This window comes from Grus americana, chromosome 1 (genome assembly GCF_028858705.1).
Source record: "Grus americana isolate bGruAme1 chromosome 1, bGruAme1.mat, whole genome shotgun sequence".
NCBI lineage: Eukaryota > Metazoa > Chordata > Aves > Gruiformes > Gruidae > Grus > Grus americana.
This window is the reverse complement of record NC_072852.1, coordinates 148902739-148926166: the sequence shown is the minus strand read 5'-3', so window position 1 is coordinate 148926166 and position 23428 is coordinate 148902739. Positions and strand designations below refer to the sequence as shown.

The window sequence follows — 23428 nt, the reverse complement described above, 5'->3', positions numbered from 1 at the left end:
TGTGAGAAGAAATGATACTGTAAGAATAAACCAAATCTCTTACATTGGCATGAATCCATTTTATGGAGCTTCCACAGAGATAGTGAGGTTTGTCTAGAGGGATCTTTAGGAACAGGACCCAACACTGCACACAATCTAATGAGGAAATAATAAAATGCAACATTAGATGGTTTACAGTTGTGGTGAAGTGAGTGGTGAGTGCATGAACACTTGAAAATATAACTCATCAGTGAAAAGGTGTTTAGTTTGCCATAGATCTTTTAATTTAATGTTGAAAAAATCTATACATATATTGCATACACATTTTTCCTACTCGAAATAGCTATCCATAATTCTGAAGATCCACATTCAATAAAAACTTACAGTAAAAGGAGAGAGACTTGCCTGTTCTGTAAGCCTGGACTTGGTAACATTAGGTGTTCTGCATCGAATTTTCACTTTTTAAGTCCATTCTGTAGCAAGCCTGAAGCTCAAAACCAAGTCTTCTCTGACAGTAAGAAAATTTGTGGGTTTCAAAAGCTGAAAAGATTAAAGTTTGCAAGAATATCTGTGCTAGAACACATTTTGTTCATACACCCCTGAATTAGGAGGAGATTTGGCTCTGACCTTTGCTTCTCAGGGTATTCCCTATCAGAAGAAATTATAACTAGGCATATGGTCAAAGCAAGGGGAAAAAAAAGTGGATATTGCATGTTATAAAAATGCAGTCTCGTTTTTTCAGTAGCTTAAAGGAATGCTATCAGTGTACAAAAAACCACCCTGAATTTTAAAATGTTATTTCTATCTGGAGATAGTAACAACAGTAACAGCATGGTCTGTTGTACCTCAAAGATTTAAAATTTCCCCTTTCTGTGAGATTCATTTTAATATATGTATAAAATATAAAAAATGCATATTAATATGTATCAGTTTATTTTTTTCCCTTAACACTGCTTTTTTTTTAAATGCTGTATTCACATCAGTCTCAAAAGAGCCTTTACTGAGGCATCCCTACTAAGGAAAAATAAAATTTCATGGTATGAGTATTACTATTGAATCAAAAAGTGGTGAAAAAAAAATAACAAAAGCACAACACTATACTTTCTAGTTGAATAATATACATGATACTTTCCAGTTGAATAATACAGGAGGCATTTATGTTTGATCAACTGCATTAGAAAGGTAAAGCAAACCTGCAGAACATTCAGCTATTCAGAATCAAAACTTTCAGTTTTATGTATGAGTATATATAGAAAGAGTATAGGTACATTTTCTTTCCTGTGACATGCAAAATCCTGTACACAGCCTAGAATGATTTATTTACACAACTCCCATACCCATAAAAACTTCTCTCAGTTCCCCAGACCCCCTCCATCAATTTTCCTTATCATTATTCAACTGAAGGACTGAAAAAAGTGAAAAAAATACAACCAGCCTTCCCGTCTGTAAAATCGTGTACCTACTGAAAGGAAAAGGAGCTGTGGGCGTGCGGTTCATCCTGATAGCGTACCGGTATTTTCTCAGACTCACTGTTCACCCGGCATTAGCTGAGTATGAGGACTTGAGTGTCAGTGGCATGTGGTACCTCACCTGCTTCCAGAACTTAGAATTGGACGACTGTGGGTGCACAGTGTGCTGCTCTTTCCATTTGACAGTACCTTGCCGCTTAATAATAAACCTAAGAGATTCCTGAAGCTTGTCATAAGTCCCAATGGTCTCCATTTCCAGCAGGATCACCTTTGTATCATTTTGGATGAGGGCATTGTATAAAGCAATGTGCTGATCGTAAGCAGGTTCTTTACAATTAATCAGCTGGTGTGTTAGAAGGATGATCAGCCGTCTGCTCTTCTGCATCCTCTTCTCAATTGCACTGGCTGTATCTAGGAATGTACAAGAAAAAGGATGAGACCTGGAAATTTCTTTTACAAAGTCTTTTGTGTTTAAGCACTTCATTTTCATTGCTTTTTAACCACAAATAACTTCTGTCTCACTTCAGTCTCGTACAGTTTACTCATTAGAAAAAGAGCTTAAAAAACCAAAACCAAACAAACAACAAAAAAAAACCCCAAAGCTGTCCTTTCAAATGTTTTATTTGGTTGAAACATTAGCATTTTCACTTCTCTTAAGAACTGTTAGGAATTTCTAATCCAATCTAATCTAATTTCTAATAGCAACCTAGGGTCAAGTTCAGTAGATCTGGATTGCATTAAATTTGTGCTTGATTAATAGTTTCTATGTAAGGAATCATGTTCTATCAAGTTTAGTGTTTTACGGACTGATCCTGCAAGACTTACCCATGAAAATCAGTCATTTGAAGACTTTTGGGTGACTTACTCCTAAGAGGCTTACCTACCAGCAGAGAGAGTGTTAATTCTCCTGAGCTACAGCATGCTAATTTATACTCTAACCTGTGCATTGAGTTGGCATCCACTCTGCAGGGGTGGATCCAGATTTGCAGGGCATTTGTATGTCAGCAGGAATAAAGGTGTTTTTCTTTCCCACTGCCATGTTGGGGAGAGCTGATCAACCACAACTGGGACTGTGATGTTGGATGTGTTGAACACAGGGAATTCAAGAGCCAGCATGCTATGGGAGAAACTTCTGGGACAGCTTGGAAAGCTCCACATCAAGCCTGCAGGAGCTGCTTTTCTCAATGAGCTGCTGTGATACCTATGGGAGCAGCACTGTGGATCAGTGCCTGTCCAGTGAAATGCTCCTCCCAGTTCAAAGACTTTCCTGTGGTCTGTAGGATGAAAGCTGGAGTTGTTTTTGTGGGAGCATGTCATGCTGGGCCACGGGAAAGGAGGTGGGAGCTGAGCTGAGGAAATTCAATGTAAAAAAGTATTTAACCAAGCCACGGATGTGCAGATGTCATCAGCCAGCTGCATATGCATCTTCTTTTCCTTTGCTAGGGGCTGCCAGCCCATTGCGAATCTTCTCAGAGAGGCCCAGCTTTTTCAGTTTCTGGGTCAAGAAGAGAACCCTTCAATGACTTCTCAGTCCTATTTCTTGACTCTGAGAGTATTCTATGAAAACAATTTGCCTATCTGTCATGTCCACCAATCCTAACTCCTTTCCTTTTCTTCTTTTTCATTAGATTTTCCTGATGTTAGGAGAATAAATCCTTTGGAAGGTGAGAAAAATTAAGGTAAGCAGCTACTCTCATATGTTTAGTTCCCATAACAACACCACTTTAAAAAAAAATAATCTTTTTCAGTTTTGATTGAGGTGCAGTCCATTGTGCTCAGGACTGAAAGACCATGGACCTGGGGAGGTATTTATTTCTCCATCTGGATTTCTGATGCTATATTTGTGGCAAGAGGAAAAATAGGGCTGCATGCTGCAAATACTTTAACCGAGGGCTTCATTGCAACCTGTTTTGTGAATGCTGGAAGTTCAGAAAGTGACAGACAATATTGTGAAAGAAAAGTCCATCAGCAGCTATTACACACAAAAATTCAAGCATCTAAAGTCCACACGCTGCTGGGAGAGTACATTAGTGGAAGTATAATTTAACCTTGCCCTTTTCTTAAAGTCTTTTCCGGTCCTTTGCCCATGGCTACTGCTGAAGATAGGACACTTGGCTACACAGAACATTGCTCCAGTGAAGTATGGTCATTCCTCTGTTATTTGCTCACAGTTTTGTGTATTACAGATACAGCAGCTCCAGCAGTGTTTGGTTCGGTTCTGCAGCAAGGAATGAGGTTGGGAGGACAATGAGAGCATGAGAAGAATGGAGAAGGTGATTTTGATAAAAACTCTTGGTTTTCTGGGTAATACTTGCATTTGCACCTCTTCAGGGAACTGTTAGGTTGTAGAAAATGCCATTAATCAGTAAGATCGGGAAACAAAAAGAACGCTAGTTTAGGGAAGCATAATGCGAGTCCAACAGCTATGTAATGCTGTTGATCACTTGAAACGTTCTGTTTAACTTTCCTTTTTACTAGAAGAACACAAGTTTCAAGTAACAAAGCTGTACTCTGGAAATAAGACTCATAAACATGTCTTGAAATAATAATTCCATTTTATATCCTCTCTGCATTTTTTTTTTCCTGGAAATACATGTAGTTTTACAGTGAAAAATATGATTCATCAAATGCTGTGATACGTGCTCCAGAAGGATCACACTAACTCGAAGTGGCATTTCCTGTTTTACTCTGTGCTTAGCATATTTTAATTGTAAGGTTTTGGATTTGGAAACCTAGTGGTGAAAGGCTGAGGATCAGAAGATAAACAAGAGTGGGTAGCGTTTGGGTAAAGTCCATCTTCCTGGAAGCAGAGAATTTTTAAGTGTTCCCAGTGGCAGGAAGATTCTGAATAGCTTTTCCACCCAAGTGGAAGCATTTTAGGGCATGAAAGTGGACAAGGAAAAGAAAAGCAGGAGGCTCGGAAAGTAGGCAAGAAGAGAAAAAGGACGTTTTCAGGACATTTTTAGAGTTTTGGTTAAATCACACCTAACAAGCCACTGTCCAAGGTGGCTTGATGAATCTTCTGTCTCACTCCTGGGTTACAGGCATCCGTTCATGCCTTTGTACAGTGAAAATATCTTTGTTTTCAGCCAACTTATTAGAGCCCTTGTTAGTCCCACAGTCTTCAGCTCAGTTGCATGCTGTGCTCAGTTTTCTTCAGGAATACCATCCATAAACCACAGTTTAAGAGCAGCGTCCCATAACAAAATATTGCCCTGTCCATAATCACCTGAACAAGTGGCATAAGGCTTTGTCATCGACAGCTTTGAGAGTTACTGTTCATTCCTTGTTGTGGATCTGACACGCTGGGAATGGTCTGCCTCAGCAACTCTCACAGCTTTTTTTACATTCTTGTTGTAGTTGGTTTTCCCAGGGCCAGGCAGTACTTTTGCTACTCTCCAGAAGAGAAGGACATTAAAGATGTCAGCCCAGCTCTAAGTAGGTGGATGACACCTGGCCCATTGCTGACGATTTCAGAAATGTGGCTTTTGCTTCAGGCCTGCTTACTGACAGGGAGAGAAGATCTGGTCCACAGAGTAACCAGATCACAAAATAAACAGCTCTGAAGGAAAGCAGCTAGCACCTAGATGACAGCAATCATTAGAGGTAGCACAGAGGTATCCATATGGAAATTAGCACAGATTAATTAACATGATTCCATTCTGGAAGACAAGGAAGGGGGAATGAAGAATAAAGCTCCTGAATTAGCGTTGAGAATTGTGTGAAGTGAAAGTAGGTCATGCCAGTGAAGAGAAGCTGAACTTCCTGTGACTCTAACACTCTCATAACAGGTTGAAAAACCCTCAGTGATAACAGCAAGGTTAATTCCTTAACTCAGTTTGTGGTTTTCTCCTCTTCCATGTCTTGTAAACCTACTCACGTATGGTTTGGTTGTGGCTTTGCCTAGATAATGGCTATGCAGCGTTGCACTACCCAAAGAGCAGGTGTGTGTTTAAAAGAGTCACACTTCAGGTCACATTTCCTGCATGACTCAAGAAGATGATAAACAATCTGTGCCCATGCCCTGTAGCTTGCTTTTCTTAGCACACTAGCAAGCCCAAACGGCCATTGTGTCACCCTGTCTGAAAGAGCAGACATGCAGCTGCTGAGGAGATGAGCAGCCAGCTCAGGAATGTAAAAGGGCCTCCTACACCTCTAAAAGGGACTAGAAACACAATTTGTTCCAGCTTGACAAGTCATTCAGCGCATTATCTGATCTGAAACTTACCTTCTCCAGGATATATATCTCTCCCATAAATACACAGTTTATATCCACATTTATTTTCTAGAATATCTGGCATGATTTGGTAAACAAAATATTCCACAAAATTAGCTTCGTTGGTCTGGCTTCTAGGGTAGATGACATATGCATCATATATCTTCCCATCTGTAAAGCAAAACAAGAGGAAAGTGTATTGTGTTAACATGAATTAGAGCTGGCTATTGCAAAAGCTAGAAAAGAAACAAAAATATCAGTCTTTGAAATAGATTTAAGTAGAAGCTCCTGCTAATCCGAATAATGTATATCATTGGGTGCATGTTTGGAAATTAGAGACTGCATATTTGTTGTTTTCCATGCTCAACTGTTATGTCCTGTGTGTTTGTAACTTTGGAGAACCCGATCTCAAAGTATATAGTGAGAATTCAATTAATTGATGCATATTAGCATGAAATAACTAATTATTTATTATTAATTATTAGCATGAAATAACCTGATCTAGTGAAAGATGTCCCTATCCATGGCAGGGAAGTTGGACTAGATGATCTGTGAAGGTCCCTTCCAACCAAACCATCCTATGATCCTATGAAATAGAGATGAAGCTCAGCATTTGTTATTTCAATGATGCAATAGGCTGTTAACGGCTTTTGTCTTTCAGGACAAGACACTCCACTTAAATTCTTCCCCCTTGAAGAAATTACTCATCCTTCCCACAACGTATCATACTTCTGAGTGAAAAGCTCCTTTTCTCAGGAAGTAGTCTTACAGTCAGAACAAAGTCAAATATTTCTTTCCCTCTTTTCTTCATTTCTTTCAAATATGTTTTCCATTATAACATTTTTTTTCTAATCTCAAATGTTTCATTTCTTTCTTTCCAGTGGAGATGATCATATCCCTTCTTTTGTTACTGTCTGAGATTCTTGTCCAGACCATCCTTACAATACAAAAAGAAATAGCCATTTCCAGAGTCTGATTAATTTCATCATAAAATGTACTGAAATGGAAACTGGCCTAGAAAGCATTTATCTCTGCTCCTAAGAGAGAACATAAGTAAATAGATCGGCTGTAGATACCTACCATGCAGACATCTGTGGTAGGAGTCAGCTTCAGATTTAAAAAATGTAAATTTAGGTGTCTATGTGAAAGCTGTGTGTCTAAACTCCTGCTACAACCAGTGGAGAACTAGCCACTGCAGTTAGTGAATTCTGGAGTGATTCAGATTACTCTCATGTAAATGCCAGGGGCCCAGCTGAGTTGCCTAAACATAGGCATCTAGCGCCATTTGAGACTTCCTATGGTACCCTACCTGATCTCCAGACCCTGCTCCAGAAGTCTGCAACATCTGGCAGAGCTGTGTTATGTGTTCATTATTTTGGCCGTCTCAAATGATTCTAGATGCCCATGTTTAGACCACTGACGCAAGGTCCCAGTGTCTGGTTAGCTGAGTTGATTTTATTGATGAGGAGCTGGATTTGCTCACCTAAAAACATGTGCCACATAGTGTCATTAGGCACTGCCTGCCCTTCAGCTGCCACTGTAGAGGGGTTCAGGTCTTAAAGGAGCTCCATTGGGACTAACTGCTTATGGCTAGACAACTGAATCCAGCCCCAAGTCTCCAGGTTTTATATCTATGATGGGAATTCGCGTGTGTGCATCTTCATTTCATGTGACAAAATTTAGATGTCTTAATCTTGAGCTGAAGTCCACCCCTAAAGTTGGATGGGATGTATTCCCCCCTGTCATGGTTTAACCTGGCCAGCAGCTAAAACACCCACACAGCCATTCGTTCACTCCCCATCCCCCCAGTGGGATGCCGGGGAGAATTGAAAATGGAAAAAGAAAAAAAAATAAAACTCATGGGTTGAGATAAAGACAGTTTAATAGGACAAAAAAGGAAGATGATGATGATTATGATAATAACAATAATAATAACAACAATAATAATAAAGAATAAAAGAATATACAAAACAAGTGATGAACAGCACAATTTCTCACCACCCGAAGTCAACCCTCCGAAAGTTCCCAAGCTGCCCTGCCTCCCAGCCCAAACCCCAGCTATATACAGAGCATGATGCCGTATGGTATGGAATATCCCTTTGGTCAGCCGGGTCCAGCTGTCCTGGCCGTGTCCCCTCCCAGCTTCTTGGATGTCCCCTGCCTTCTCGTTGGCAGGGCAGTATGAGAAGCTGAAAAGTCCTTGACTGCTTGGCAACAACTGAAAACATGGAGTGTGTTACCAACATCATTCTCATCCTAAATCCAAACCACAGCACTATCTTCTACTACTTTCTTCTGCTAAGAAGAAAATTAACTTTATCCTTGCTCAAACCAGGACACCCCCAAAAATGTCTTTCACAATATTGGTACCTTTCTCTTTGGCTTATAAAAACTGTATTACTCTAACACATGCCTGTTAACACACTAGCCAGCAGGCTTGTTCCTTTACTTTAGAGAGTGCATAACAAGTGCAGTTAATAGCACTGTAAATGGGATTTTCACCATCATTCAATGTTTCATGGCAGATATATTTGTTTTAAAAAAAAAATGAAACCAGGACTGAATCCCTCTTTTATGTAATACATCACTACAGAACCCAGGAAACAAGGGAATGTCAATTCCCTTATTTAAACAATTTCAGAAGGCATGAGAAAGTGAAGGATTAGGCCTAGGTGGCATATGAGTTAGTAAGCAACTATCAAATAAATTCATTTCCATATGATTTGCCATTTTCCTTTTTTTTAAACTTCCTTGCTCAATTCTTACTCACCATCCTTGACTGAGCGGGGCTGAAATATCTCCCGATACAATAGGACAATATCAACTCGGAAGGACTGATAAAGTATAACAGAAACTGCTATTGCAACTAGCAGAACTAGAGATCCTGTGATCAAGAGGACGTTGGGAAGCCCCACTGCAAAGAAGAGGAATATATTGTTAGCCATAGAGAAGTTAACCCATGGGCTGAAGCCTCAGCCTCTCATATCCTTACTTCTGTTTAGGCTTTTTTCTTCCCCAGCTGGTGTAGCCAACATAGAGACCCCTAAACTAGAAGCATACTAAGCAGTATATAATTACCATTTACTTCCATTGAATGCAGACCTACCTGAACTAAATACCACAGCTGAAATGATGTTCAAGTATTTTGTAATACCATAAAACTGTTAATAACACAACCAGCAAAAATGTTAAAGCATTTTGTAAGGCATCTAAGCCTACGCATGACAACAGTAAGTGTCCAGGACGGAAAAGGACAAGCAGAGGCTTCTGGCATAGTTGCACAAACAGGGCAAAGAGAAACATGTGCAAATAATGACATCTGCAAGACAGGAACAAAGTACGCAAAACAAGCAGGAAAACAGAACATGTCCTGGTCACAAAAATAAACTAAACTATGCTGGAAGCAGATGATATTCTCCCCTGCCTTTTCCTTTGAAGAGGGTCAAGGAGCATAAAATAGCAATGACAAGTAAGGAAAATTGGGAAAGAAAGGAGCCACCCTCTTTAGTTCCAACTTCCCTCATGGAAGAGCTCTTCAGTCTGACAACCTGCATCTCAGAGATGAAGACTTATCAAGGATAGATTCAGACTAAATATAAGGAAGATTTTTTTTTTATGATGAGGGTGGTGAAACACTGGAACAGGTTGCCCAGAGAGGTGGTAGATGCCCCATCCTGGGAAACATTCAAAGCCAGGTTGCACAGGGCTCTGAGCAACCTGGTCTGGTTGAAGATGTCCCTGCTCATTGCAGGGGGACTGGATTAGATGACCTTTAAAGGTCCCTTCCAACCCAAACCATATTGTGATTCTATAAGGATGGCAGTCACCAGCTCTGCACCATCGTATGTGCACAGCTAGTCTAGGACAAGATTGTGATTATCACTCTGTTAGAGGAGAGCTATGTTTCTACCACAGCCCAGATAGCTGCATTTCTGTAACAGCCCATTTTTCCTCTTGTTCTGTGATTCATGGAGCAGAAGTCAATCTAGATATGTGCATCCTTTAGAGGACACCTAGTTCTGCTGCAGCAAGAGATGATGGGAGGTAAAAGCAAGATCACTTTGTACTCTATCCATACTAGAAAGATGGAAGCTTAATCCACAGGCTGTTACAGCCACAAAGCTGAAGAAGATACTTTTGACCTACATCCTGGACATATTGAATTCATCCAGGATTCAGTATTGAAAACATTAGGAAGTCCAGATAGCCAAGTTTGAAATTAAAATATCAAAGGCTTTATACAGCAGTTACACAAAGAGGATTCATTATCCCTTGGAGGGAAGATTAGTGGAAACTGATTAATAGTAGAAATCTTCTAAGAAAATGAAAGATACTTAGATCTAGTCTACTTGCTTTTAACATGTAGACTCAGAGCAGTTCCATGTACATTTTTTCTCTGACAATTAAATCTATTAAGAACTTTCCATTTGCAGTTCACCTTCTTTACCTAATTATTCCTGCCCAGCATGACAACTCATCATCCTATAGTTGTAATAATATAGCTGCTTTGGGAACTTTTCTGTGATTCAGATCACTGAAATGATTTGGATTAAAAAATATACCTCCAGAGGCATCGGACTGGGTGATTGACTTTTACCCCCAAAGAAATGCACATGAAAATGTTCATATTGTGCATCACATCCGCATAAAAGATCCCATCCATTTTTATTTTACTATGATATAGCAAATATAATAATTGCCAGATGCAATGCCCTGGCTTGGTATATCACTATAAGCATGTATCCCTTAAGTGTTGCAATGAGATTGATGAATGCTGCAATTTCAGAATTATCTTAGCTGAGGAAATAATTACTCCTTTGAATGTTGACCACATATAAATTTAAATACAAGCATTCTGTCAATACAAACACGGAGGTCAGCTCTGGCATCCTCACTGTAAAGACACTTCAATGTATCTCAGCTCATGGAGGGTGATTTTATATACTGGCAGCAACTCTACTCAGCCAAGCCTTGTGCATTCAAAGCAGGGATCAAATGTTCAGGGGTTTTCCTCTCTCTGCCTGCAAAACACACACAAGAGACATGTGGCTGCAGCAGCAGGCCATTTACTAGCACTTGAAGAGGTGCCTCTTACAGCACTCTGAAGAGCTGATCTCAATTTCCTCTACAGGAGAGGCAGCAAGACAGACTGGAAAATGCTGCAGATGGTATGCAGCCAGCAAGCTGCCAGGCAAAGGCACTGACCACCACCAAGGAGCAATTTCAGAGCTTTCGCTTGGATTTGGCACTAAGTGAATGACATAAGATAAAATATTTAGCAGTCAAGTCTCGTGTTGAGACTTACAGGTTCCCTGGCTTCTCCAGGAGATGTTGAATAAGACCATGTATTGAGGAGTACTTACAGAGGCAACCTAAACATGAGAAATTCCCCTGAAAAGCTATATAAATAAAGAGTTTACAAGTACATTTTCCCTTTCCTCTGGTAGGATGCAAGGTAAATCTGACATGATTTTCACACTCTTCCTGTTTCTTTCTTTGCCATTTAAAGGGACAAAGAAACATCAGGCACATGGTGAAGCATACCTCACCAGAACTAAGAGATCTGAGGAAAACACCTTCCAATAAGATCGAAGTGGGCATGAAAACAACCAGTTTATTTTGTAGTGAAGTTTGGCCATTTTGTTGTTCTAACAGTGTCCTGGCATGCCCGTGAAGGAACTTCGTCCTTGTGGACCCCTTCAAATTTATTATTTGATCCATTTTCCTGGTCAATACACACATAGAGACAAAATCAGAAATCCCCGTCCGCTACCTGATGAGGACGACCCAAGGATCAGAGATTGCCACTATTTCTTTTTGCTTCATTTGTTGACAGTGTGCTCGCCACAGCATTACAAGTACTGTTATAACGCATTGAGTAAGTATCTCTAAAACATCTAGAAAAGAAACAGGCTCCAACAACAACTTCTGCAATGCCGAACCTAAAAAAAACGCTGTTTATATTTGGTTTTGCATTTGATTAGACCAAGGCTGGAAAAGAAGTGATAGATTTCCTGTGCTTATACAGCTTGTAAAGCATCAGACAAGAACCCTAAATCAGTCTTCCTGGAAGAGCAGGTTCAGTTCCCAGTAAGGCTGACTCAGTCCCTTTTTTCTTTGGAATTAATCAGCTATCTTCAGCACAATGGGAGCAAGGGCCAGAAGCCACTTTTGAAGGCCGCGAACAAGGTTGAAGAGATCCTGTTGTTCCATTTGACTTTGCTGCATCATTTAGCAGCAGAGAGTTCATGAGTAGGCTGTCTTCTAATACTATTTATTTATACGCAAGAGCAATAGGAATACAGAACTATCAGCTCACAAGAAACAGGCCAGAGAAAACAAGTCAGAAGCAACATTTGAAGGCATTTCCTGACAAACTCCAGAAGAACAGCAGTTTTTTGTAGCTTCTCTGACTTCTAAGGTAGACGCACTTCCAGACAGTAAAGGCAGAGATCTGGGTCTGGAATTTCTGTCCACATCTGTCTACCAAAGATGAGCCAAAAGATAAGGTTGGGGATTAAATATCTTTGAGGAAGAACAGAGCGGATGTTCTGGGCAGGACTTTATCTTTGCTCCAAATGACTGGTATTTCTCACATTCTTCAGGGAAGAGGGTTCAGCCAGGAAAATTTGTGGTCCTCTGGGCACTTTACACTTCCTTGTGAATGAGAATTGAGGAATGCTCAGGGAGGAATAAGATGATGCTTGTGGGTCAGACACATGAAAAGCCACCTCCAGTTACTTAACCAGCCCTGAATCAAGATGAGGAACTAGAAGCCAGTGGCAGCTTATAAATTAATAAAAAGAGAAGTACTTGGAAGGTATTCAGAAAGCCCATGTATTGCCTAGCAGACAGAAGGGGATGCTGAAGGGCTGTTCCTGTCCTGACCCAGCTCTGCTGGTAGAAGGAGTTAACACTTTCAGTGTTTCTCCAATTATTTGTCCTATCCTCCCTCTCAGGAGCTAACAGCTCCCCACACACACTCTGCCAGCAGAGCTACTTTTGTGAACATTGACTCCTTGCAGTTCTCAATGAGCTGAACTGATGTGAACAGTGCAGCTGAGTAGTTTCTCGTTCTTGAGAGGTGGCATCTTCCAGCATGAGAGATACCAAGCAGCTGTGGAGGGCAACTGGGAGCAGTCTGGGAGGCTTTGTCAGGAAAGGTGGAAGAAAAGGGAATTAAAAGCTGTCGCAAATTCCTTAGCCTTACAGCGACCAGAGCCCAACACCACACAAGTTACACAGATGATCTCAGAGCACACGAGAGGACATGTCTTGTGGCAGAGAAGGAATGTAAAACGTGGGATGATCACCATCTCTGGAATTAAAAAGGGGGGTGTAGGACTGAAAGATCTGGAGGAAATGAGACAGCCTATATTTTCTGTAAAGGGGTGTTATGAGACATGAAGAATGTGTTCACGAACAGGTGGTGGTGAAGGAGTCAGAAGATACCAAAGATCTTCAGGCAAAGAGGGGAGAGAGGGGATGGGAAATAGTGTGGAAGGATGGGTTCCATATTGACTGGGAGTGATCAAAGTCAAGGCAGGGAGTGGATGAGGAAAAAAAATGGAGAAAGATCTTCCTCAGCAGGAGGAGAAGCAAACTGTGAAGGTAGCAGCAGCAGCAGCAGCAGCTGAAAGGTGCAGGGACATTAGCACCTCCCAATGGCGGCAAGAACATATGTGCAGACATTGTCAAAATTCTTAGCCAAATCTTCATTAAAATTCTTCTGTTAAAGTAAAGAATTTGCCTGATTTCTCTGTGTCTAACAGACATAGTACGTGTAGTCTGGATACCACCAAATCACACCAAAAGAAGCTGACTGCATTGCATTACTCCTGATATCTGACGTACTTAGGTCATGTAGCTCATTTTGAAAGAGCTGATCAGCTTCTCTTAGCAGCATTTATTTCCTATCTAAAAAGACAAGTGAAAAGACACTTGGGACAGACACTTGAGACAGACACTTGAGACAGGCACTGTTTTCACAATACAACACTTTTTCTTCACACACATATGTGAATACACGTATGTGAAGCACAGCTACAGGCTGGGCTGAGAATGGATTGAGAGCAGCCCTGAGGAGAAGGACTTGGGGGTGTTGGTGGATGAGAAGCTCAACATGAGTCAGCAATGTGCACTTGCAGCCCAGAAAGCCAACTGTATCCTGGGCTGCATCAAAAGCAGCGTGTCCAGCACGTTGAGGGAGGTGATTCTGCCTCAGAAGGCTCTGGGAAGACCTTATAGCAGCCTTCCGGTACCTGAAGAGGCCTACAGGAAAGCTGGAGAGGGGCTGCTTACAAGTGCGCGTAGTAATAGGACAAGGGCTAATGGCGTTAAACTAAAGGAGGGTAGATTTAGATTAGATATTAGGAAGAAATTCTTCACTGTGAGGGTGGTGAGGCAGTGGAACGGGTTGCCCAGAGAAGCTGTGGATGCCCCCTCCCTGGAAGTGTTCAAGGCCAGGTTGGATGGGGCTTTGGGCAATGTGGTCTAGTGGAGGGTGTCCCTGCCCATGGCAGTGGGGTTGGAACTGGATGATCTTTGAAGTCCCTTCCAACCCAAGCCATTCTATGATTCTATGATTCTGTGTGTGCACGGCATAAATTCTAAACTGGAAAATATACCTCTTTTTCCCTGTGAAATGTCAGGAAGCTTTGCCAATGACATCAGTTCCTGGCAGTATTATAGGAGTACTTTTGTTTTCCATGGAGACAAAACCAAACAGATCCCAACATTCTTGACTGTGAAAGGAACTCCTCCTTTTCTCATCATTCCTCTCTGGCAATTTTTTATTCTTATTTGGATTACAATTGTTATCAAAGCAAATTGCTAGAGTTAATTATAATGATATTGCTATCAATGAACTAGGATTTAAGTATTTTAATATCACTCAGAAAATAGATTTAATTCCTGGTTCCCATGGAAAATTTCCATGTGGTGAGCCAAACCATTTGTTCAGTAGGTTTTTGAAGACAGAGGCTTTTGTAAGACTGAACAGGTACTAACACAGAGGAACTCTAATGCAGTTGCCTACAGTATCTCTGCTTCCTCTGTTAATCACTCACCTGTGCTGCTAAATCTAAACACTATTTATCTAGTTCATTAGATGCCCCCACCACTGACTAATTTCAGTAGCAACTGGCACAACACCTATTCATCTCTTACATCCTATCACAGATCTGTGCTACATATAATGATAATGTAACTCATACTGAATGCCTAGGAAAAGAAAAATCAGAATACAGAGCAGGAACTTGTGTAAAAAGCACATTAGCAGGATAGTAACTAGCAGACACAATTTGTGCTGTGGGAAACACTAAGGAGCAACCATATATTAAAAAAGAAAAAAAAAAACAAACAAAAAACCAACAAACCACAACTGTTTTTTTCCATTAAAAATAAACGAACAAAACACAAAAAATAAGTACAGTTCATATTTTTACTACACATTTACAAAATGTGAGGCAGAAGCAAACCCTACAGTATTTTTATTATACTCAGAGGCAAGCTGTCATTGTTTTAGCATAAATATTGCCCAGCTGTGTGAGCAGTGAACAAAGAAAACTAAAACAGAGCACAACCATTTCTGGATGTAGCATTGCTTAAACCAACAGTGCCGAGTAGCAGAAGCAGGCATCTTGGCAATAGCAGCAGCAAGGAGAAGGGGACAAACATCCACACAAAACAGGCAGCAGGAAAGGGAGGTCACAGTCAAGAGCTTTCATGAACATTTACTGAAAACCTATGGATAAAAAACATAATAAGATTTGTCTACAACAGAAATCAGATTTAACAAATCACTTGATGAATACAGAATATAAAATATACTCTTGCCTTCATCTAATTTGCAGTATGGGGCCCATAAATGACTTGTCTTGCCTGAACTAGAGTAAGTAGGAACTGTTACTCAGTTTCCTTCCCTCTCATTGCAAGTAGGGTCCCACACTCAGATAATTCAGTGCAGAGCTGATGTGCTTCCAGCTTCCTGAGTGATGCTATGCTCATGCTCACTTAGTAACATCCAACCAAAACATCTCCTGCCACCTTTCTCTGCAAGAAATCGGTGCTGTCCTGCTGGATGATGATCCATCCTCTGTTACAATTTACCTGCATCCTCTCTAGTCTAGGCTATGGCAAGGAAATATGTCCATGCTTTGAAGACATGATCCTGTAAGAAGTTATGAACTCTCAAGAATACTGCAGGGCATGGAGCTGTGCACACCCTGTGATCAAAATACACTTGATTTTACTCTTCCTACCATTCTCTTAAAGAAAACTAATCCCTGTTAAAAGCCTTGGGATTTCTTCTCAAGGTCCTTGGTGGCTCAGCATATCTGAAGGAATAAGAAAGGAAACCATTGACCACAGCTCCTTCTTGTGCCTTCACAGACACAATAAAATTTTCTGCCATAAGAATCTAACTCAGTGGTGCTGGCAACAGTGCCTAGGCATCTGGCTATCCCTATCAAAAAAAAAAAAAAAAACCCAAAAAACCACCAACCAAAAAAAACCATAGGAGCTAAAGACCATCCCAGTCCCCACCATTATTGACCTAGATTTTCCTTCTCTGGCAGAAATTCCTAGAACCAGGAATTTTAAACCGAAACCAAGGGAAAGCCTTTGAAGTGTCACTCACACTCTGTGTGGCACACAGTGAATACAGTGGCGGTCAGAGGGAGAGAGGATAAAGCCAGACATTGCAGAAGTTAGTCACACCGCTTAACATTCAGTAAACAAGCAAGGTACTACAGTGGATGTGGTATGGGAGGGAAGACAAGCAAACTGGGAAACTGGCAGATGAAACTTGTTTTTAAAGTTTGCCTGTTTCCTGCCATGGTTCCACCTTGGAAACAACAGTTTGATTCTCCAAAGAAGATGAATCTCTGCTCCTTGCAATGCATTGTAACACTGCTGACCAAAGCAGAGGTCAGTCCCTTGCCCAGCTTTCATCTGCAGAGGTTCCTCTGCAGCCTGAGCATTTTGTAGAGCAGACTGCACTATACCAGCATGCTTCAAATCCAAGTGCACTGCCTGCCTTTGAGGCAAGGGGAATTTGTCACCGAACAGAAATATCCTAGGAACAGGATATTCTTATCACAGGGCTGATATAGTCGTGCTCTGCATATTTAATCTCTTGCTGATACCATTTGAATAATGCCCCCCCCCAACAGAATTTACCCCAAGGCCTTTCGTGACCTAATGAAGCCATGAGAATTTTGCCACTGGCTTGAATATATAGGGAGAAAGCAGGCTGGTTTTTCTTCTTAGTAACAGAAACTTTCTTACTAACCAAAACAAATAATAAAGTAAAATCACCGACATATTTCAAATTGAGTGCAAAGTGTAAGAAAACAAAATGAAATAATCCTACCCTCAGGTTGTGCTTTGAGTTGTAATGTCACTGTGGCCCTTGTGTTGTGCATTTCGTTCATCGCTACACACGTGAAATTTGCCTGAAGATCCTCCTTTTTTACCTCAGTAATATGCAAAGTGGTCTCTCTATAATATTCTTGCTCACGTCCTTGATAACTAATAGAGAGAGAAAAGCTGGTAGTGTTGGCTTTAATGGCTAGGCACAGTTTGCATAGAAGAAAGATTATTCTGTGTTATATGTACTTACAAATGAGTCTTTTCATGAAATCTTGAAAACTCTGAGTTTTTCACCGGGATGTTATCCACATCCCACGTGACAACAGCTATCGGCTGTACCTTAATCCCCAGGCGGGCCTGACATTTCAGAGACAAAGCAGCACCTAATCAAGATACAGAGAGATGTAAACATTCCTTGATAAAAAACAAGCATAATTTTATTATCCTCATACCATCTTTTTCTACAAATCTTCATACTACCTGTGAGTTTTGTCAGAACAATTTCGACATATTTTTCTGCTGAGAAAATGATGCATAGAAGAGACTCAAAAAGAAATAGTAAAAGAGGATTTTATCAAATGATCTAACACAACACCCAGGGTTACAAAAGGAATTATTTATATTGGTCATGATGAAGGCAATGTAGGCTTTACTTGTGATGCTTAACCTATGTAATCAACTATTGAGGAATATGGAAAGTAAATCTTGGTTTACACAAAAATGTACATGGAAATAACATAACTTAATTTCAGTATATATTATTTTGCATAAGTCTTGTGTACAGACTCTTATCTTGGATTTTATTCAAGCTGGACAAAAGTAAAGTAAACCAGTCCAAGCAAAACTAAAACAGGAAATTACTTATTAAGTATTTGTCATTAGGAAATACTTATTCCAAACTAAGAGTCATCATTGCACTGAAAGAAGGTATAATTAAAACACTTTAAATTATTTCCATGTAAATCTGCATCTAAGTAGGGCCTAGTTAAGATTAACAAATCTTATGATTTACATCCTGAATTGATATCAGGCAGCAGGGAGAAATCCCTTCAGTTTTGCAAATAGGAGACAATAGATCGGGTACAGAAAATGGTTTTTAAATGGTTTTAAAGTAAATTTGCTGCTTGTAGGCAGTGCCAGATTACTTTTTGTCCCAGAGGGAGGGGCAGAGGACAGAGTGCTAGAGACTGACCATCTGCTTAGAGAAAGGCGGTCCTGGAGCACAGATCATCTAATTCTGAGTGACAAAGCAGCTGGAGGAAAGGGGGAAAAGAGAACGGGAATGCGAGTCACCACGGCAGCTCCCTGAGTACGTGGCACCTCAGCCAGGGCCCCGGGCCCTGCAGTACCTGCTCCCCACAGCAGTCTTGCTGTAGGACACAGACAGTGGAGTGGTACTCTCAATCCCTTCTCCCAGTGGCCCAGAGTCATCCCACCTGCCCTGGGAGACAGGTATGCTGGGCTACCTAGTTAAGTTTCAGATGGGCTCAGTCGCTTTCTGGAGAGGTCCACCTTTCTCTGTTGACTACACAAAAACCCCAGACAGCTCTCGCTCCTACCACGAGCACCTTGCTCTGATGCTGCAAGTTACACAGGGTAAATCCGAATCACTAGGAACATCTGTGGCCCTAAAAGAAAGGGAGCCGGGGAGCAAGCTCTGCGTCACGGGCTCTCCAACCTGCTATTTCTAAGTTCACTCCTTGGTCCTGTCTTTCAGCCCTCTCGGTGTCTTCCAACCAGACAGGTCTGCTCAACGCTAGCCAACGTGGACATGAGCCAGGCAGTGCTCCACGGCCTCAGGGCCAGCAACCAGCCCCTCCTCTCCTTCATTCATCAACAGAGACACGGCTGCGGTCTCCAGACTGGGACCTCAAGTAACAAGGAGTGTCTCTACTTGCAAGAATAGTCCATCCTTCTCTCTTAGGGCTACCATCAAGCACTTTCAAGGAATTTAGCTAAAGCCCTCTTTGAAGTGGACAGAAACTGTCACCCCTTCAGCTGAGATGTAATGATTGACTGTGAGAGTAATCCCAGTCTATCCCAATAAGGGTAGAATGGGTTATTTAAAACTCCTTAAATTGCTGCTTAATACCTAAATAACCCATCAGTTATATCTAACTTCACATCAATGTGCGTGGGGTGAATTAAATCTGGTAAACATCATTGTGCAAAAATGTAATGAAAAATTCCATCATTAAATCTTCCTGAAGATTCCCATGTTCACTAGGCCATCAAAAAATGCTAATTTAAAAACAATTTAAAGTCCGTACTTACCAAGCTCCACTTCTATTACATCTTTGTCTTTTGGAAACAAAATTTGAGGAGGTAGAGGGGAGTGTTTTGCTTTAGAAATTAAGGAGGGAAAGAAAGCACGTATTAGAAAGTTGTGAAAAAACATTTTGTAAGGTAATTATAATCTGTACAGTTAATATCTTAAGATCCCAAAGCAGAATTGCAAACTAACACTACCTGTGTTTCATATGTCTGTAGGGATCATCTGATTTTATTCCTATGATCAAATATTCCTGGGGAGTCTGTACATGTTAATAGTTCACGTATTTTCTCCCAATTTATTTAATTTTTACCTTTGTACATAAAGCGCAAGGCAATTTTTTAGTTTTTCAAGTACTATTTTCCACTACGCTGAGTGGGAAGAAAAAGAAAACGCAGTAATAGGTTTGTGTATTTTCTCAGTTGCTTATTTTGTTTCTAAAAAGAGATAAATAAATTCCTTCAGACATTCGAGAAATTACTCATATCCATGATATGAAATAGCAAATATGTACTTTCATGCAGTATCTGAACTGGGGACCCTCTAGCCCACAGCTGCCTGCCTGTCTTCCCCTCTTTCCCCCGTCTCTGCAGCCTGACAGCCGAGCACGTCTGGTTCCCCGGCCTGCCTCTCCGCTCTCTGCGCAGCACACAACTCCTTCCCATTGCACCAGCCTGCCATGACATTGAGCATCCCTTATCATTACCTTTTGGAAGGAATACTGCTTTTCCTTTGACATATTTATTTTCTGTCCCCACTAACAATTGTTACGGACAGGTCCAAACTACATCCAGCTGCTTGACTTCAATTAGGTATTCAGCTCTTTCAGATTTTTTTCCCTTGATTTATTTTTCTTCTTCTCTTACCCTTTATACTGTGTCATATTTCCCACTCCAAAAACATTGCTTGCTATACTTTCCCTGATGAAGCTTTTCTGTCTCAAGGCACCTCTGCAAAACCCATAACCATACTTCCCTAAAAAATCTAGAGGAACTCAATTAACCCCCTGCTTCCCAGGCTGCCAGAAAAGCATTTCTCTTTGCCCATCCTAACTGTTTCTAATTTTCCTTAGCTGGATCCAGTAAAAAAGAAGTCAAGAGAAAGTCAGTAACTTCCTAGCTAGCTGACTATGCTAAGTTCTTAGCTGCCAGCATTCAGAGGCAGAAGGTCCTCTGGGTCAGTGTGGATCTGCAAGGCAACAGGGATGTACATCATAAGCAAATATTATCAAAACATAACAGCTCCACTCATCAGCATACTACTTTTAAGGGCTGATAAAAACTCAAAGAAATTGTCATTAAATACTTTGAATTTAGTAAAAACTGGAGCAGACATGACACACCCAGCTCAGATTTCATGTTATGTTGCAATCCCTTCTTTCTGCAATGATTTCAAAAGTAAATCAGATTAACTTCAAAATGAAGTAATCTGACTGGATGTAACAAAGGCTTTTGTACATTTGGATGCCTTCGTGCAAAATAAAGCCCAGCAATTTTAATTATAGCCCAGACGCAAGAATATTCCTGACCAGTTAGAGTAGTTTTGATTAAAGTAAATTCGAACAAAAACTAAGTGTTAGGCAGAGAATGGTCATGTAGATCAACAGGGTATTACAGGAAAGAGGGGGAGGAAAGGCACGACACCTCCTAAGCTATTGTACTAGGTCTCGGCTCAAATCTGTCTTCTGTCCAGCTCAGAATAATCAGAACAAACTCTGCTACTGGGATCTGGGCTCGACAGCAAAAACTGGAATCAAGGCTCCTACATTCCAAATCTGCATTCTGCCCGCAAAGCTGGATGCCCCCCCACAGCAAAAAGGTCTGATGTCAGTCTGCAGATTAACATTATTTAAAAAAAAAAAAAAATTAAACCAAATCCAAGTTCTCCCTATTCCCAACCCCACAACAACCCTTCTCATTGTTTTTCTACTGATCTGATTGCAGAACTGAGGACACATTTTGAAGTCTTGCAAGTTGATACAATCTGGAACTGCTGATTGCCACATGCTCATCCCCTGACCACCATCCAGATACAAAGCTTCCCTGAGGAGATTGGAGATTGCATCCTAGAGGCACCCCAAAGTCCACATGTTTCAGACATGTTGGCTGCATTCAAAATAACAAAGACACAGTAATTACTGAGCTCCACTCATTTTCTGTCTCCCTCTATATCTCGCTCATTTTGTCTCATTCAAGACAAATCTGAAATTTTTTTCAGCCCTATCAAATAAATGCTAGATGATCAAGATGGACCAGAAGGTATTGAGTTGCAGGCCATCAACACATCAGTGATCCAATGATCACCAGATGATCCTCACTACTACAAATTCTTCTTCCCTCGAACAAAGAGAAAGCAGAGATTTGTGGCATCCCACTGGGGAAACCCTTCATTTCAGAAATAAGTGCTACCCGAGAGCTCTACCAACCACAGTACGTAAACAAAGTCATCAGAGACTTTTAGCAAAAAGCTGAATGTGACCAGGTCTGAATTTACCTCCATCTTGCTCCATTTGGATCCCCATCCGCAAAATTCATCTAAAAAAGCTGATCTAAAGTTTCATTAAGAAGGTAAAACAAAGCAACAGAAACTCTTTTTCTCTTCAATGCACAAAAGGAGCTTCCTTTGCTTCAAGTAGACATCAGTCTTTTTTATTTCAGCAAGCTACAAAATGACTGTCTTACCCTCACTTACGAAAATCCTTGTTGCTGATACATTAAACACATTTCCTTTATAAGTGTAAATAAATTGACAAGTATAATAACCATCATCCTCCTTTACTGGGTTGTTAATAAAAATATATTTTTCTCTCTTGTAGTATCTCTCTTCCTGAAGAGGTTTGCAGTCCTGGAAAAGAAAACTTTCTTTATTTGGCTGCAAACAGCTTCTCACGGTAATCTGATCTACAGCTGGCACTATCAGGGTTTTATTTACCTTATACCACTGGATGATAGTAGCATTCTTATAATTGTCAATTGTAGGACAAACAATTTTTCCTCTTCCAGTGTCATTTGGGTAGCGAATCTGACTTGGGAAACATACTCCTTGCTTGTGTGGATGCAATTGCACACTCATGTTGTATGACTTTGTGCGATTATTTGAACTTTAAAAATGGAATAAAGGTATGTCAGTGATAGTATTTTTATATGGAATATACTAAATATTTGCAACAAATGAGAGGGGTTTTTTTATAAACATATGGATGGTTATTTTAGTTCAGTCACAGATTAATTTTTAACCACCTGTCATAAAAATAGCAATTGCAGAATGAAAAGTCACATGAATGAGTGCACACCATAAAAAAAGGTATCATTTCCACAGATAATAATTAGACTGTATTTTTTTCCAGTCTTATGCCTTTCACTTTTCAATGTTGCACTTACAAAAGTGTAACACAAGTGTAGTTTCCAGAATCTTCTCTAGAAGTTGGCAGAAACCAAAGAAATTGTTTTAAGGAAAATATTCGTGATCCTTCTTCTTCTGCTGGAATTATTTTGTAAGTATCTGTGTGATACCAGGTGACTTTTGCAGATGAACTCCATCGTGGACATTTTATAACTAAAGCCTCACCTTCCATTGCATCAACTGCAAATGAAAAAAAAAATTCAAAATGGGAATTTAAACACAAAGAAATGCACTGGCTTTAATGCTGTACTATGAAGTTACCTTTCCTTACTTCAGTATTGTTAATATTTATTTGTACAACTGAAAAGAACTCTTGCTCTACCTTTTTAATATAGATAAAGGGAAATCAAGAATTTTTTTCTTTCACTGAAGAGAAAAACTAGGAGAAGGAGGAAGCCCTCCAAAGTTCCCAAAAAATGTGAAAAAAAATGAAAGAAATGTAACAGACTGGAAGGAAGAATTGATGGGAAGATGAAAAGATGCCAGAAAGGAATAACAGACAAACAAGAAGCATAGGAAAACAAACCACACACACACAACAGAAAGAGGAAGGAGTTGGGAGTAAGGCACTAACTTTTTATTTTTTTTTAACTGAGTATATTTCTACTGTTGAATACTGAAACTGGTCCAGAGAAACTTGAGTCAAGCAATTTTGACAGATATTTAAGTGCCCAGGCACCTGAATAGTAAACTAGATGCTGAAAACAGAAACACTAA

At 40.4% G+C, this 23428-nt stretch overlaps 1 protein-coding gene across 4 annotated transcripts in view; it reads right to left on the bottom strand.

Annotated features, from left to right (window-relative positions):
- Positions 1-256: 256 nt before the first annotated feature.
- The window catches only part of LOC129201657 (interleukin-1 receptor-like 1), a 31528-nt gene continuing 8356 nt past the window's right edge, over positions 257-23428 (bottom strand). The window contains exons 4-12 of one of the 4 annotated variants that reach the window (XM_054813216.1): positions 22690-22891; positions 22241-22409; positions 21991-22153; positions 19312-19380; positions 17288-17420; positions 17039-17196; positions 8435-8578; positions 5677-5835; positions 257-1859 (exon numbers count right to left, since the gene is read on the bottom strand). In XM_054813216.1, the coding sequence (XP_054669191.1) occupies positions 1513-1859; positions 5677-5835; positions 8435-8578; positions 17039-17196; positions 17288-17420; positions 19312-19380; positions 21991-22153; positions 22241-22409; positions 22690-22891 (1544 nt within the window). In that variant the 3' untranslated portion in view covers positions 257-1512. Of the gene's footprint in view, positions 1860-5676; positions 5836-7547; positions 7883-8434; positions 8579-17038; positions 17197-17287; positions 17421-19311; positions 19381-21990; positions 22154-22240; positions 22410-22689; positions 22892-23428 lie in introns of those variants that run through there. The other 3 variants (XM_054813217.1, XM_054813218.1, XM_054813219.1) reach the window with 3 other exon arrangements.